This window comes from Delphinus delphis, chromosome X (genome assembly GCF_949987515.2).
Source record: "Delphinus delphis chromosome X, mDelDel1.2, whole genome shotgun sequence".
Lineage (NCBI taxonomy): Eukaryota > Metazoa > Chordata > Mammalia > Artiodactyla > Delphinidae > Delphinus > Delphinus delphis.
Window position 1 is genome coordinate 109,038,146 of NC_082704.1, and position 14,052 is coordinate 109,052,197.

General features: G+C 42.7%; 1 protein-coding gene across 1 annotated transcript; it reads right to left on the reverse strand.

Annotated features, from left to right (window-relative positions):
* Positions 1 to 4,465: 4,465 nt before the first annotated feature.
* LOC132418840 (pancreatic progenitor cell differentiation and proliferation factor-like) lies at positions 4,466 to 5,500 on the reverse strand. The gene is made up of 3 exons (XM_069540350.1): positions 5,370 to 5,500; positions 5,182 to 5,332; positions 4,466 to 4,537 (listed from the first exon to the last, which is right to left on the reverse strand). Exons 1-3 carry the CDS (start codon positions 5,498 to 5,500, stop codon positions 4,466 to 4,468), a joined length of 354 nt encoding a protein of 117 aa, XP_069396451.1.
* Between the last annotated feature and the right edge of the window lie 8,552 nt (positions 5,501 to 14,052).

The following is a 14,052-nucleotide window of genomic DNA, read 5'->3' on the forward strand; positions in this document are numbered from 1 at the left end:
TTAAAACCTTTCAATGACTTCCTATTGATCCCAGAATAAAGTCCAAACTCCCTTAGCTCATGAGCATTTTCCTTCTGGATCAGGCCCTTGCTTACCTCTTTTCTACCTTATTTGTATGCTGCACTCATGCTGCATCCAGTTATGGGCATGTTCTCTTATGATTTGCCCATTGAGATTTCCTCCCTCTGAGATCCTTCTTTGCTCCCTTCTCTGTCTGGCTAATGCTTATTTGATCTTTAAGACATGACTCAAGCATCACCTCTTACTGGAAGCCTTCCACGATCCCTCCCATCCACAGACTGAGACAGGTACTCACCTCTGTACCACTGCAGAAACCTCTGCTTACATCTGACCCTATGTCAGAGCCTCTCCCTCATCATACCTCGAGATCTTTGAGTGCAGAGTCTGTTTCTCACCTCAGTGTTCCCAGTGTCTAGCATCCTTCCTGGATCTGAAAGACTAATCAAATTCTTTTGGGAAACAGATAAAGTGCCCTTGAAAATAGAGATTCCATACAAGCTACTGTATATGAAATAGATAAACAACAAGGTCCTACTGTATAGCACAGGGAACTAGATTCAATACCCTGTAATAAACCATAATGGAAAAGAATATGAAAAAGAATATGTACATGTACCCATAACTGAATCACTTTTCCATACACCTGAAACTAATACAATATTGTAAATCAACTATACTTCAGTTAAAAAAAAGAAAACAGAGATTCCATATTGCATGAGGTTTTTAAAAACATGTAGTGAAGGATAGCATTGAGAAAACTACTCAAATAAACCTGTAACTCAAGAAATAGAGCAGTGTCAGCTACCCAGAACACCCTCATCATGCCCCCTTTCAGGCATTATTGCCCCAAGATAAGCACTATCCCGCCACTATAAATTAGTTTTGCCTGTTTTTTACTTTAAATGAATGGAAACATACAATATGTACTCTTTTGTGTCTGGTTTCTTTCACTCAACATTTTGTTTATGAGATCCAGCACAAGGATGTTGTGTCTAATTGTAATTTGTTCATTCTCATTTCTGCATAGTATTCCATTGTGTAAACATACCACAGTATATTTATCCAACTATCAGCAGGCAGTATTTGCTCAGTTTTCGATTTGGGGCTTTTACAGAGTGCTGCGATCCATATTCAGGTTTTAGAATTCTTCTGTTAGTCACTTATTTATTTTGTTGGTAAAATTACTTTTCCCAAGAAATGCCTTCAGCAATGTCCTTAATTCCAAACTAATCTGCACATTCTTTTACTTGAGTTAATTAGAGCTGGATCAGTGAGGTCAAAAATGGCAGATCAATTATCAAAGAGCTGGTGAGTAAAATCAACCTCCTAGGACAAACATAGCTTAAAAGCTTAAGCAAACAAGCACAATTTTCTACCCCAAACATTCTAACATGCAGTTTCCTGTCATAAACATTCATAGTCTCAGGGTTACAAGTCAACAGTCTTTAGAGTTACTAAAACTAACCTTGCAAGATTATAGAAATGCTCTTTGCCCCTTTTCGGTAAACAGCCTTAGAAAGTCAACTTTATAATGACCATATATAGAAGTAAAGATTTAGCTTAAATGTTGTGAAAACTTGTAGGTAAATATTTGCTTATCTTCTCCCTTATCTGTCTAAGCAAAGGGTAATGGTTAATCCAGTGTTTCGAACTGTCAAAAATGCTTGTGTCACGTCTTAACCTTTCTCCCCATGTTTTTTCATATCCTCCTATTTGAAACTCCTATTTGATTTCAATGTTTATCTCAGTTGAGCTTGAATCATAGATACTCAGGACTTGTTTTATTATTTTCCATAATGGTGTATATATAAATTTATCTGATAATAATTACTCAGTTTCACTGAATTGAACTGAATTAAATAATGTTTTAGAAAATAGTTAAGACGCCCACCAGGTGTTCTGACGGTTTCATTGCATTGCCTCTTTCCAGAGATGTATACTAGGAAAAGGTGGTATGGTTAATAATGATCGACTGTTAAATTAAGGTGAAGTCAAACATGACCTTGAGATATCTTGAGCAAGAACCTAATATAGAAGAGAGAGAGAAGAAAGGTATGGAAAATACCAGGAGTGTTTCTTTAACACATTGAGTTAGGGTGGCTAGACAAGCCATCATCAGTCATAAGCAAAGTGGGAAAATTAGCAGATCTGAGAAACAGTGAAAGGATCCCAAGTTAAAACAGGGAAAAGCGGAAAGATCTCTAAGGATAGGAACATATTAAAAGCAAGTAAGTAAACATTTCTGCAGTACACGTGTGTGGAGGGGAGACAGGAATCTGTGAAAAGATTTTCTCTCAAAAAAACTTACAGCAAATCGGTAGAGAGCTAAAGGCCCCGACGGAGCTTGTTGGATGTCCCAGATGTAAACCCTGAGAGGAGAATTCACGTGAAAGTGATTTATTAGTAGGCGTTCCCAAGCAGGCGAGTGGGAAGCGGGTGTGGGAAGGAAGGAGGCCAAGCAAGAGTGCAGCAGCCCGCAAGCCCACAGAGGGTAACTTGGGCTCAGTCCTGAGGGAGCTCCGCGGACAGTGGAGGTCACACCTCAGAGCTGTCCCCATCGGGAGCACAGGGACTGGAGTTGCTCCTCCTGGCCTGTCAGTCAGTGGTCAAGGGCTACCCTGGGGGGCACCCCCAGCTCTCTTTGCCCAGGCAAAACCAGATTAAAACTGGGGCAACAGCTCCAAAATCGATAGAGCAAGTAGGATCGGAGAGTGAGACATGAGATGCTCTGTGGCTTTGTCCGGGCCGCTCTGGACATCCGGGGAAGGCAAGCCAATCTGAACACTTCCCTGGGGCGCAGCGACCTGGAGCTGAGAGAGAGAAACGCTTTGCCCTCGGCTGTGGAGTTGTGATAAGGTAAGCTGGAGCGTCAGTCACCCATGATGCGCATCATTGAGAGAGCGAAGGGACACCAGATTGAGTGGCAGCGGAACCGTCAAGGGAGCCCTGAGGGCATTCGAGTCCTTAGTTCGATTATTCCTCCCTTTTGCTGTGGTTTGGATTCAGAAATCGATTCTCCTCTTCACTTTATTCTTCAAATATTTATGGAGCTCCTACTATATACCAAGCACTTGCTCAACGGCTGAGGCTGTGGATGTGAACAGAAAAGATAAAAGCCCTCTGCCCTCATAGAACTTACAGTCTAGTGGACAGAGAGCCAACTATATGTGTGAATTGTGAATTAGTTGTTTCCCCCACTAGACTGTAAGCTTCATTTTATATATATATATATGTATGTATATGACAATGTCCTATTGGGACAAGTGCTATGAAGAAAAAAAGCCAGTCAGAGCAAGCGGATAGAGTGAAGAGGGAGGTGGTTATTTGGAATAGGGAGGCCTTTCTGCAAAGAGATATTTGAGCAGAGACCTGAGTACAGTGAGGGTGTGAACTAGGCAAGGATGTGGGCAGGAGGTGAGTTTCTGTCGACTGCAACCAAGAGAGTCTTGAAAGTCTTTCTGACGATTTTGAAACATGGTGGTTCGTGGGATTGTATTTGCGCAGACCTGCCGTGGTCCCCAGGGCTAAGGGGGGTGTGCGTGTTCCTTCTGTGTCCAGTCTTGCCAAGGCAGCTCTAAGCGGGAGTTGGGGGCCTTTGCTGGGCGCTTTGCCTTGCTACTCAGGGCTGAGTGTTTACAGGGCCGTGGCTGACGCCACCCGCTGAGACGTGACGGTCTAGGAGATTTTCCTTTATGGTCCTTTGGATTACAATGTTGGAACTTTTCTTTCCTAGTTCAGTTGTAAAATCAGGTTTTTAAATCTGCTTATGTGCCCTCTTACAACATCAGACTTCCTGGTTCAAGGGTGTGTTCTTTCTGTTTTGGTTTAAATCATGTTTATTAAGGTATCATTGGCATACAGTAAAAAATCACCCATTTTAGGTGTACAGTTCTCTGAATTTTGACAAATACACACAGTTGTGTTACGTGTACCACAATCATGATACACAACATTTCCATTGAAGCCGAATCTAGCCTCTCTATCCCGACACTGAATTAAATCTCAGAGACAGAGTTTTGGGTGAAGTAGAGAATAGCTTTATTGTTTTGCCAGGCAAACGGGGCCACAGGTGGCTAATGCCCTCAAAACTGTGCGTCCCAACGTGGAGGGGGTAGTGAGAAATTTTATAGTAATGGTTCAAGGAGAATGTGATGAGCTCGTGGACATTCTTCTGATTGGCTGGTGGGGAGGTAAGTGGGCGTCAGCATCATCCACCTTCTGGTTCCAACTAGTCTGGGGTCTACGTGCTGCTGGGCAGCATAGGCAGCATACTGTAATTAACCGTTAACTTCTCCCACCTGGTGAGGGCTTCAGTATCTGCAGAGCAGCTCAAAGATACTGTTACAGTGTGTGTATCCCTTGGGGGGAACCAGGACCCAGCCCCAAAATTACACTATTGTTTCTCTTGACTGTTCCTCCCTTGTCTCTGTATCCCCTCCCTTCCCTAATTAGCATCTGTTTGAACCTGCTCCTCCGCACTCAGGGAAGGTCGTGGAGGCTGAATGAAGCCGGTTTCCTGTAATCAAGGAATGGGGGACACAGAAAGGCTTTTGTGCCCAGGAGCCCTACAGGGTCCTGCTGCGCATCACTGTCACCCCAAGGATGTGTCCTGGAGAACACCTTAGGTCCTTTTTCTTCTCTCTCTCTTTGCTGAGAAGTCGGGGATACAAAGATACACAAGCATGGAAAATAAAGTTAATACTTGAAACCTGAAACTGAATATTTGGGAGTTAAGCTACAGCAGATAAACTATTATGTAATCTTTACTAAACATGTTTTTATATTAATTGAGCTGTTTCTTCTAGATACGTAAACAAATAGTTAATATGTGAAGATTATAATCTTCACCTGGACATTTGAATTGTAGAGGATTGACTGTTTTTTTTTTTTTTTTTTTGCCGGCTCCTTGGAGTTTATTTTCCACTTGGTGCAAGGCACAGGGTTTTGGGGTGTCAGGAAGGCTCTTGTGTGGCTTGGATAGTAAGGAGTGGGGTCCTCTCAACTTCCTTTTTGGTGTTTTGCTGTTTTAATATTAAAAAACAACTGCTTCCGCTGGCTGCAGCCCGCTTAGTGTCGGGAGGGAAGGGGGGGCTCTGATGAGCCTAGTGCCTTGGAAGGAAGCCTGGCAGCTGTTGGGGGCCACTCAGGACGGGGGCCTACAGTTGGTTTTGCCAGGCTGCTGCTTCCCCACGGCTTCCCGAGCCAGGTCATAGGTGATCGTGCTGGCGGAGGCCTGGGCAGATTCCGAGTGCTCTGAGGACGCAAACACTGTGGCCATGAACGGGAGAGTGGAGTTCCTGAAAAAGAAGCTAGCCCACCCGTGTCCTGGGTGGGCTTTGGGGAGAGCGGGCTGGTGGGGGATGGCTTCCCCAGGGCACTCGGCACTTCCGTAGGAGCTGTTACTGGAAGTGGCACCCAGGCGGCGCCGGTAGTAGTCGTGGGTGGCCACGAGTGGGCCGCTGGAGGGCATGGCTGCCATGCTTTTGCCTGTGGGCTGGGTGAAGCCTCGGCGACGACCCCTCGCGGGACTGGGAGCGCGATCACGGGCGGCGGGGACCAGGGCGCTAGGCCACGGAGCCCATCTGCGCAGGAGACCGCGGGTGGCCGTTCCACCGACAAAGTTTATCATATAATAATGTGAACATGTATGCTTTAAGAATAATTCAACTGTTTCTTCTTGGTAAGAAACTACTATTTAGTGGAAGTGGGATATTCCTTCAAGAATCATCTTGGTTCCAGTGCGTTCAAGACACTCGCATTCAGATGAGCTGTGGATGTGCTTGTTCCTTGCCTTATCCCCACTCCCTCTCGCACCCTTGATCAGTGCCCTTCACTAACTCTCCAGGGATATCTTTCTTCCGTTTTCAACAAGCCAGTTCTCCTCTATCTGGGGGGGAAATCGTTTAATTCTTCTCAAATATAGCTGGGTTCCCAGTAACTAACATTTGTTGAGTGCCAGTAAATTGCTAATTGCTTTTGGTCATTATCCCACTTTATTCTCCCAAACCCTGGTTGCAGGTAATATTTTACAGAAGAAAATGTGATGGCCATGTGCCTAGACTTTCGGTGTTATGAAATCCCAGCAGGTCATCCCAAAGGATTTGCTGTGAGAATCAAATGTAATCAGTGAGGAAACTGAGGCTTGGGAGGGGCAGGAGGGTGTATATTTCAGGCTCTTGGGAAATCTGCTTCACGTTCCTCTTGCAGCTTGATTGCTTTGGCTTTGTCCCCAATCTCTGCAGCATGGCTCCATTTCTCCTTCATTCCCTATACCTGAAACTCTTGGCCTTTACTCGAGGTTTTTTGAGGGCCACATATTGCGAGAAGTTGAGAGAATTTGAGAAATTCTCTCAAACTGGCTTAAATTTTAAGAGGTAAATATAAAGATAGGGGAGTATCTCACAGAACACAAGGTAGAAAGAGTACTGTTAGGCTTCTGACAGCACTGGCAGCAGGAATTAGAAAGCAGTCAGGAATGAGGGCAGCATCGTCTCAGTTACTTGAACATGAAATCCTTTATACATAGGATATCTTTAACATCCAGTAACTAGTGTTCCTTAGAACCTTGTCACACCAAGTGTGACCCAGGGACCATCAGTATCAGCTGAGAGCTTGTTAGAAATGCAGTCAGGCGGCACCGCTGGCCTACTGCAGCAGATTTTATATTTTAACAAGATTCCCCAGGTGATTCGTGTGCACATAAAAGCTTGAGAAACCTTAGCACTGGCTTACAGCACAGTTAGGGGAAACACTAATCTATCAGGCCCCCATCAAATTGGGAGATTCAGCAAATGCCTTTATAGTTTTTAACCCCTTGAATGGGAACATTGGCAAACTTGTTTGGTGCATTCATCAAGAGGCCTTCACTAGATAGTCCATTAGAATATGAGCCCCATGAAGCAAGGGCTTTGTTTTGTTATAGCTGTGCTCCTTGCATCTAGAACAAGGCCTGACATGTGGTAGGCACTCAGTTGATACTTGTTAAATTTTTAAAAAGCGCCACAGGACAAAGGGATGTAATAGAGACAGTCCCCTCACTCCCTCAACATTCTGTGGTGCTTGACTTTACTTCAATAGAAGGCACTGTAATGATTCACTGCATGGGACGTACGCTGCTTGCGATGGACTAACTGCTGAACCAAATAGACCTGAAACTGTACAAAGGCTCAAATGCAGCAGAACTTGATTTCTTGCTCACTAACTAGTGCTCGACAGGTAAACGAGTCAACAGGGTACTCTCCTCCATGTAGTCATTCAGGACCCAAGCTGATGGAGGTCCTACTACCTTTAACATGTGCGTCCCAAGCGGCCCTGAGAGTTGTTTCATTTCAGCCAGCTGGCAGGGGAAAGCAGCACGTGGGAGTTCTTTCTGTACGAAGCATGAGAGTAGTAGAGAGCACTTCCTCTGGTAGCCAGCCTTCAAGATAACCTCTGCCTCCTGGTCTTCATGATCATGCAGAGCCCCCTCCCACAATGAATGGGATTCACCTGTGGAACAAATAAGATATTGCAGAAATGACAGTGTGTGACTTCCAAGACTGAGTTTTACTATCTTGAATCACTCACTCTGAGGGAAGCTGGCTGCCATATGATGAAGACATTCAAGTATCCCACTGAGGGGCCCAGAGAGCTCCCACCAATAGCCATGTGAGTGAGCCAGCTTGCAAGTGGATCCTCCAGCCCAAAGCAAGCCTTCCGGTGACTGTAGCCCTGCCCACACCTTGACTGCAGCCTCATAAGAGGCCCTGAACCAGACCACCTTATTAATAGACTCCTGAATGCCTGACCCTCAGGAAGTATGAGATAACAAATGTCTGTTGTTTTAAGCAGCTTAGTTTCAGGGTAATTTGTTATGCAACAGTAGATGATTAATACATTTCCACTCATTTCATTGGCTAGAAATCAGCCACATGGCCACACATGACTGAGAAATGTAGTCTAGCCCAGAAATAAGAGGGTTTTGCTAAACAGTGGGCAGAGTCTTCCACAGGAGTAGACAGAATAATCCAAAGATAAAATAAGCAGAAATAGAATTGAGAACCCAGGTTCAAACCATAGAGCTAAGTGGACACATTTTGCCCTTCTCTTCATCTTTGCAAAGTCCACCTACTCTTAAAGGGCCATCTCCAGTCCTTGCCTTCTTCTTGAAACTGTCTCTGTGCACTTGAGATCACATTCCTCTCTCTCTCCCCTCTGAACTTCTGTAGCTCTTCTTGGCTTGATCTCTTCTGTATACAGCAATAAATGTCACTGGTTCAGAGATGGGAGGCGTCATTTGACATTCAATCATGCATTTCCTTGTGATAGCCCTTATATCACTGTCTAGGACAATTATTTAACTTTTCATGCTATATCTTGTCTTCCCAATTATATTTAATATACTAGAGGGCAGAGACCAGTGGAGGTGGATGATACATGATTTGTGACCACATTAGCTCCATAATCTGTAAAGTGATTTATTGAAACCACCAAATCTAACCTTGTTGGGAGTTGAATTTTAATAGGAATTCGGTCCCTTCCCTAGATTACTAAACATATGATCACAACCATGTATTTCAAATTCTGTTTGCTAAGCATTAGATCATATCCTCAGTGGTACCTAGCACAAGGGTAGTCAATGAATATTATTTGAATGTAATTTTAACAGTAACTGCAAATGAGAAACTTGATTAAATTTTGTATAAACTCTATAATGATATTTAGAAAAATTCAATGACAGTAGTTTTTAATCTAGATTTATTTGGCACCACTCACTCACCTGTGGTTTAGCAGATCCTAATCAACTTTAAATTTTAACCACTTGGTCTTGGTTTTATAAAAGCAAGCAATCATATTGCCAGCAAATGTTATTTCATTTACTCTCATTAGCCCCTCCTTGTGATATATATTAGTCATTTAAAATAATTGCAGAGGCTTTATGTTCACCTTCGATTTGCATCTTAGCTTGATGCCAAAAGTAATGACTCAAGGACTGACAAATAGATATTGCCTGATAATAAATTTATGAGGAGTTTATCAAGTGTGTGCACTGTTCTTTGTCAAGCATCTTGTAGCTAAACATAGCAAGCAGGCCATTTAAAGTAACAATGCTCACGGTAGAAGCTTTTAAGAATGATCACAGAATACAGCTCCTAGAAAGGGCCGAGATAAAAAAAAAATCTCCCTGTGATCAATTACTTCAGCTAAAAAATACTTCGGTGACAACTTTGTTATTTTCTATTCTGGAAAAAGAACCCTTTATTTTCATATCGTTGAATTTTTTGAAAGACCGTGAAATATTAGAATAATGTACACTGGTTGAACTCATGGAATATGTAGTCTAACTGGCTCTGTAAATCCTTGAAATCAATTATTTATACTATGTGTAAGGATTGTTCAAGGAAACTGAGGAATTTCGATTTTAAAATGCTGGACCTTTCAGTGTGAGAGGAAAAAAATATGACTGTGAGCTTTTCTCCAAAGATAATGTTCTAAGCTGACTTGGATCACTACATGTTAAACACACATTTTTCCTCTGCTGAATTAAATTAGGGAGTTGATTTGTTTTACAGATTCCATATAAATTACAGTGGCTTTGAACACCGGGCAAACTTACTGAGAGTACAAAGATCATTGGTTCAAAGAAAACTTCTTTGTGTTATGTCTTCATGTGTTCAGATCCCAGAGTCCCTGAAGCAATATCAGCTAAGTATGCCACACTGTGATCTTGTAAATAAAACATGACAATCTGAAGCAGAAACTGTTTTACCAGGGTGCTCTGACTGTTAAAAGTAGGACCCATGATTGACACGCGTCTTCTGTACAGTTGTGTCCTTTACTCTAAGTCTGACCAGAGTTCAATGTATAATCACATTTCATATGCTCCCTTCCAGAGAATTTTAAAAAATATGTCCATTGACTCTTAGCTATTATAGCTATTTCTAAAATACTGCAAGTACCACAGTATTTGTTAATTTGTTCATATCCTGTAAATTTACCATGATTTCATCATTAAAATGTTAATAGAGACTATAAAGCTGATTAGAAAGGAGTACTATAAAAATATACACCATGCAAAATGAAATTAAATTACAATATACTGTTATCACTCACAAGAAACAATAAATAGTGGAATATTTTTGGAAAAATATATCTATTTTGAAATAATGCTGTTATCACTGATCAAAACGATTCAATGTCAATTGAACACCAAATTGTTATTTTGTGTGTGTGGGGGGGGGTATGTGGGCCTCTCACTGTTGCGGCCTCTCCCGTTGCGGAGCACAGGCTCTGGATGTGCAGGCTCAGTGGCCATGGCTCACGGGCCTAGCTGCTCCGCGGCATGTGGGATCTTCCCGGACCGGGGCATGAACCCGTGTCCCCTGCATCGGCAGGCGGACTCTCAACCACTGCGCCACCAGGGAAGCCCCCAAATTATTTTTAGTTAGAGAACATACAAATCAAAGGCACTAATAGAAGGTTTACAGAGGAAGGGATCCCTTCAGACCAGAAGAGGACAAGTACTGAGCAGGGATTTAAGAAGGGGTGGTTGTCCCTTCTGGGTAGTGCCCTGCATTGGGTTCTGGGGCAAGAAAGACCCTTTAAGTGCAAAGAAACTAAGTGCTTGCTTTCAATGATAACAAATGGGAGGCTGAGGAGACCCCATCCAACCCTTCCACCAGTTTGGGAGAAACCCCTCAAGAAGGGGAAAGCTTTATAAAAGAAAGGAAGGCCTTAAGCAAAAGAGTGATACATCATGTCCCTTAGAAGTGGCCCAGAGGGAGTTCCCTGGTGGCCTAGCGGTTAGGATTAAGGGCTTTCACTGCCAGTGGCATGGGTTCAATTCCTGGTCAGGGAATTGAGATCCTGCAAGCCATTCAGCACAACCCACCCCACCCCGCAAAAAAATGGCCCAGAGGTAGAACTAGTGGTTGACCCATGACCTTGCTGGGCATCTTCATAACTGGACAGCAGCAACCACAGAGCTTGCTGTGACCCATTGGCCTCTGGATGAGCCATCTTCCTCTGTCCCCGCCCTAGATGAGCCCACTTGCTGCTAGAACAGCATGGCAGCTGAGAGCTCCAGAATTTTATGGGAAGAGAAATGGTTGATGCTAGGCCTGTCAATGGTGCAGACATATTTTAGAACAACTTCTGAGCTTTCTAAACATCATTAGGGACCACTTGGCTATGGGTTGAAACAGTCATTTGAAATCACCAAATTCTGTTTATAGTTGAACAGCAAAGGGCTTTACTTATGAATACTGAAAGCTTTCGCTGGTATATAAGAAATTAGAGAAGTAAATATGAAGTATGTATTCCAGGCAGACTCAAGATAAAAATAAAACTCCTTTTAAAAGCTCAAGGCAAACACAGTAACACATTCGAGGCATTTAACAAAGAGCTGTTTAAGAGTCAGAATATCCAAGTGTTATATTTTTTAAATTAAGGCTATCATGATTATATTTGTTAGAATATGCACTGAGCTGTTATTTCTCTATTCTGAAATACATTGGGCCTCCCACAGAGAACAATTTACCCGTCATCTTTGCCTGTAGTATACCAGCATGGCTGTACTTTGTATTATCACATCTGAGACTGAGTCAGTCAACAAAAGAAGATTTAATATGTGACTAACAGCACTCATTTTTCTTTAAAGAATAAAATCAAAAAAGAATAAAAGAATCAGATACAGAAGCCGTGCATCTTCATATGGCTTAATATGCACTAGGATAGACCTTAATTAATATCGTCGTTCACATGTCACATAGATCCGTGCTTCTCAAGCTATTGTCACAGACCAATAACTTTATAAATTACAATGAAAGTAAATTATTAGGAAAGTATTAAAAAGCATACAAAATGTAAGCGCACCGATCCCACAGTGTTACAGTAATGTCAAATTTTTAAAGAAGTTTCTACATGCTTCTTCTCAATCCCTGCGCTTACCACAGACCTGTAACAGTTTGTGGGCTAGTGATGGTGCAGGGACCATTCTTTGAGTAACACCGGTTTGTGTAAGTTACATTCACTCCAAGTTTCATAGGTCAAAATTATTTTTTATTTAAACTTTATGTCACATGTTCCTTGAAATAAGAGAGCCATTGACAGTGACTTTGACATCATCACCCCTTTTCCAGTAACCTTTACAATATCACTTAATGTGTGTTCAAAATATGACACATCATTCTGCACTGAATAACTTTTGTAAGGTGAAAGCTGCCTTCTCTTATTTGCCTGGGTATTTATTTATACCACCAGCCCCCAATCTTGTTCCTTAAATAATTTAAGAAAAAGGAGTATTGAATGTGGTGTATACCCGTGTACTTGGTCTTTCAACCTTATTTGCAGAAGTTTCATGCAAATTCAGTTCTGCAAATTTGTTCACTTTAACCTCAGTGGTGTTTTTAAAGCATTAGACTTTCAGTGCCTCTAAGTGAGGCATTGTCAGTTGCTCAGCCCCACTTACATGAGTTACCCGACTCTCAGCTTTTGGCTTCTTAACCAGGGTATCCTGCTGTAGTGGAAGAGGATGTGTGGGAGGCCGGATCCACCTGGGTTAGAATGTTGGATCTGCGACAGATGATCGTGGTGCTTCCTATGTGACCTACACAAGTTGCTTAAATGCTCTTAGATTCATTTCCCTCTTGTAAAATGGAGATAATACTTAGATGGCAGGGTTCTTGGGAAGGTTAAATGAGGCAAAGTAAATGCAATGCCTGGCGTGTGTAGTTGAGCACCCAGTAATATTCCCGTCCTTATCTACCCAACCATGCCTCATTTCCCCTCACCCCACCCCTGCCCCTTCTCTTTGCACCCTTGGTATTTTGCCTCTGGTGAGTGTACTGCTTCACTCTGCTAAAGAGGAGGATAAAATGAACCCATCAAAAATATACCTTTACTAACTACAGAGGAAATACTATGCTAATAACTTGAAGCTTGGCCAACTAGAAAAAGGGATGACTCAAAGAGGGCACTAAGTGAAAAGGAAAGCTCTAAAGGAAAGAGCTGCGGAAAGCACCTCTCTCAGAATTTAAAAAATTCACCGAAACAAACAAACAGTGAGTGCTCATCCATCTAATGGAGCCATCTTCCCCGGCCATCTCACTGACGAGCATCATTGCCTGAACAGCGCAGCACATTCAAGGGAGCATCTCAAGTAACCTTGAGAAAACTGCTCCGAGGAGGTGAGCGGGGAGCTAGGTTATACAGGAGTTTTGCAACAAAAGGCAGGTAGTCTGAACATCAGAAGATTATTGTTAATTAAGGAAAACCAGATTATCTCAAATTAAGGAATTTAGCACTTTTCTTTATATGGGAAGATGCAAGATTCTGGGCTCACTGAAATCATTCCTTTGATATGCATCTCAGCTATCTGGGGCCAGTATCCTGTGTTTTCACATCCTGCATTTCCTCAGGGCTCACCGTAGGGAGTGGCTGCAGTCTGATGGCTACTAGATGGCAGGTATTCTTTGTTTCCTTCCTGAGTTCCCTCAGGGCTCACCCGCTCACTGTAGGCGTTGGCTGCAATTGGCCTCGGTTGCTGATGACTGTGACATCCTTTGTTTACTGATATGGCAGGCAATATTTTATTTCTCACTGTGAACCTGAAACTGCTCTTAAAAAGTAAAGTCTTAACAAAAAAAATGAAAGCCACCCCCACCACAAACCACTACCCCACTCACACACCCCCAGTCACAACACCCTCCCCCATCCCCGCCAAGGTCTTTCCAGCCCTAAGAGCCTGCTCATTTCTGCCTTATTGCCCAACTCAGTGTGAAAGTTGAGGCATAACCCAGTCATCAGCCTACCCCATTCTGCTTTTCTCCATGAAGTGTCTTGCTCCTTCTCTTTTTTACTTCTACTCCATGACCACCTCAGATACTAGAATCCACTTGACTACGAATTCCAACTCAACAATAACAAAACAGGAATTACTAATCTTTTATTGAGGTATAATGGACATGTACACTGAAACTAATATGTTACAGCATAATGATTCAACATTTGTATTACCACACAATAAATCTAGTTAACATCCATCACCACACA

Coding starts and splice junctions, on each gene's coding strand:
- LOC132418840 (XM_069540350.1), bottom strand. CDS start 5,500: ATGGCAGCCATGCCCTCCAGCGGCCCACTCGTGGCCACCCACGACTAC. Junction 5,333..5,369: donor GAAGCCATCCCCCACCAGCC/CGCTCTCCCCAA, acceptor CACGGGTGGGCT/AGCTTCTTTTTCAGGAACTC. Junction 4,538..5,181: donor GCAGCCTGGCAAAACCAACT/GTAGGCCCCCGT, acceptor CCTTGATTACAG/GAAACCGGCTTCATTCAGCC.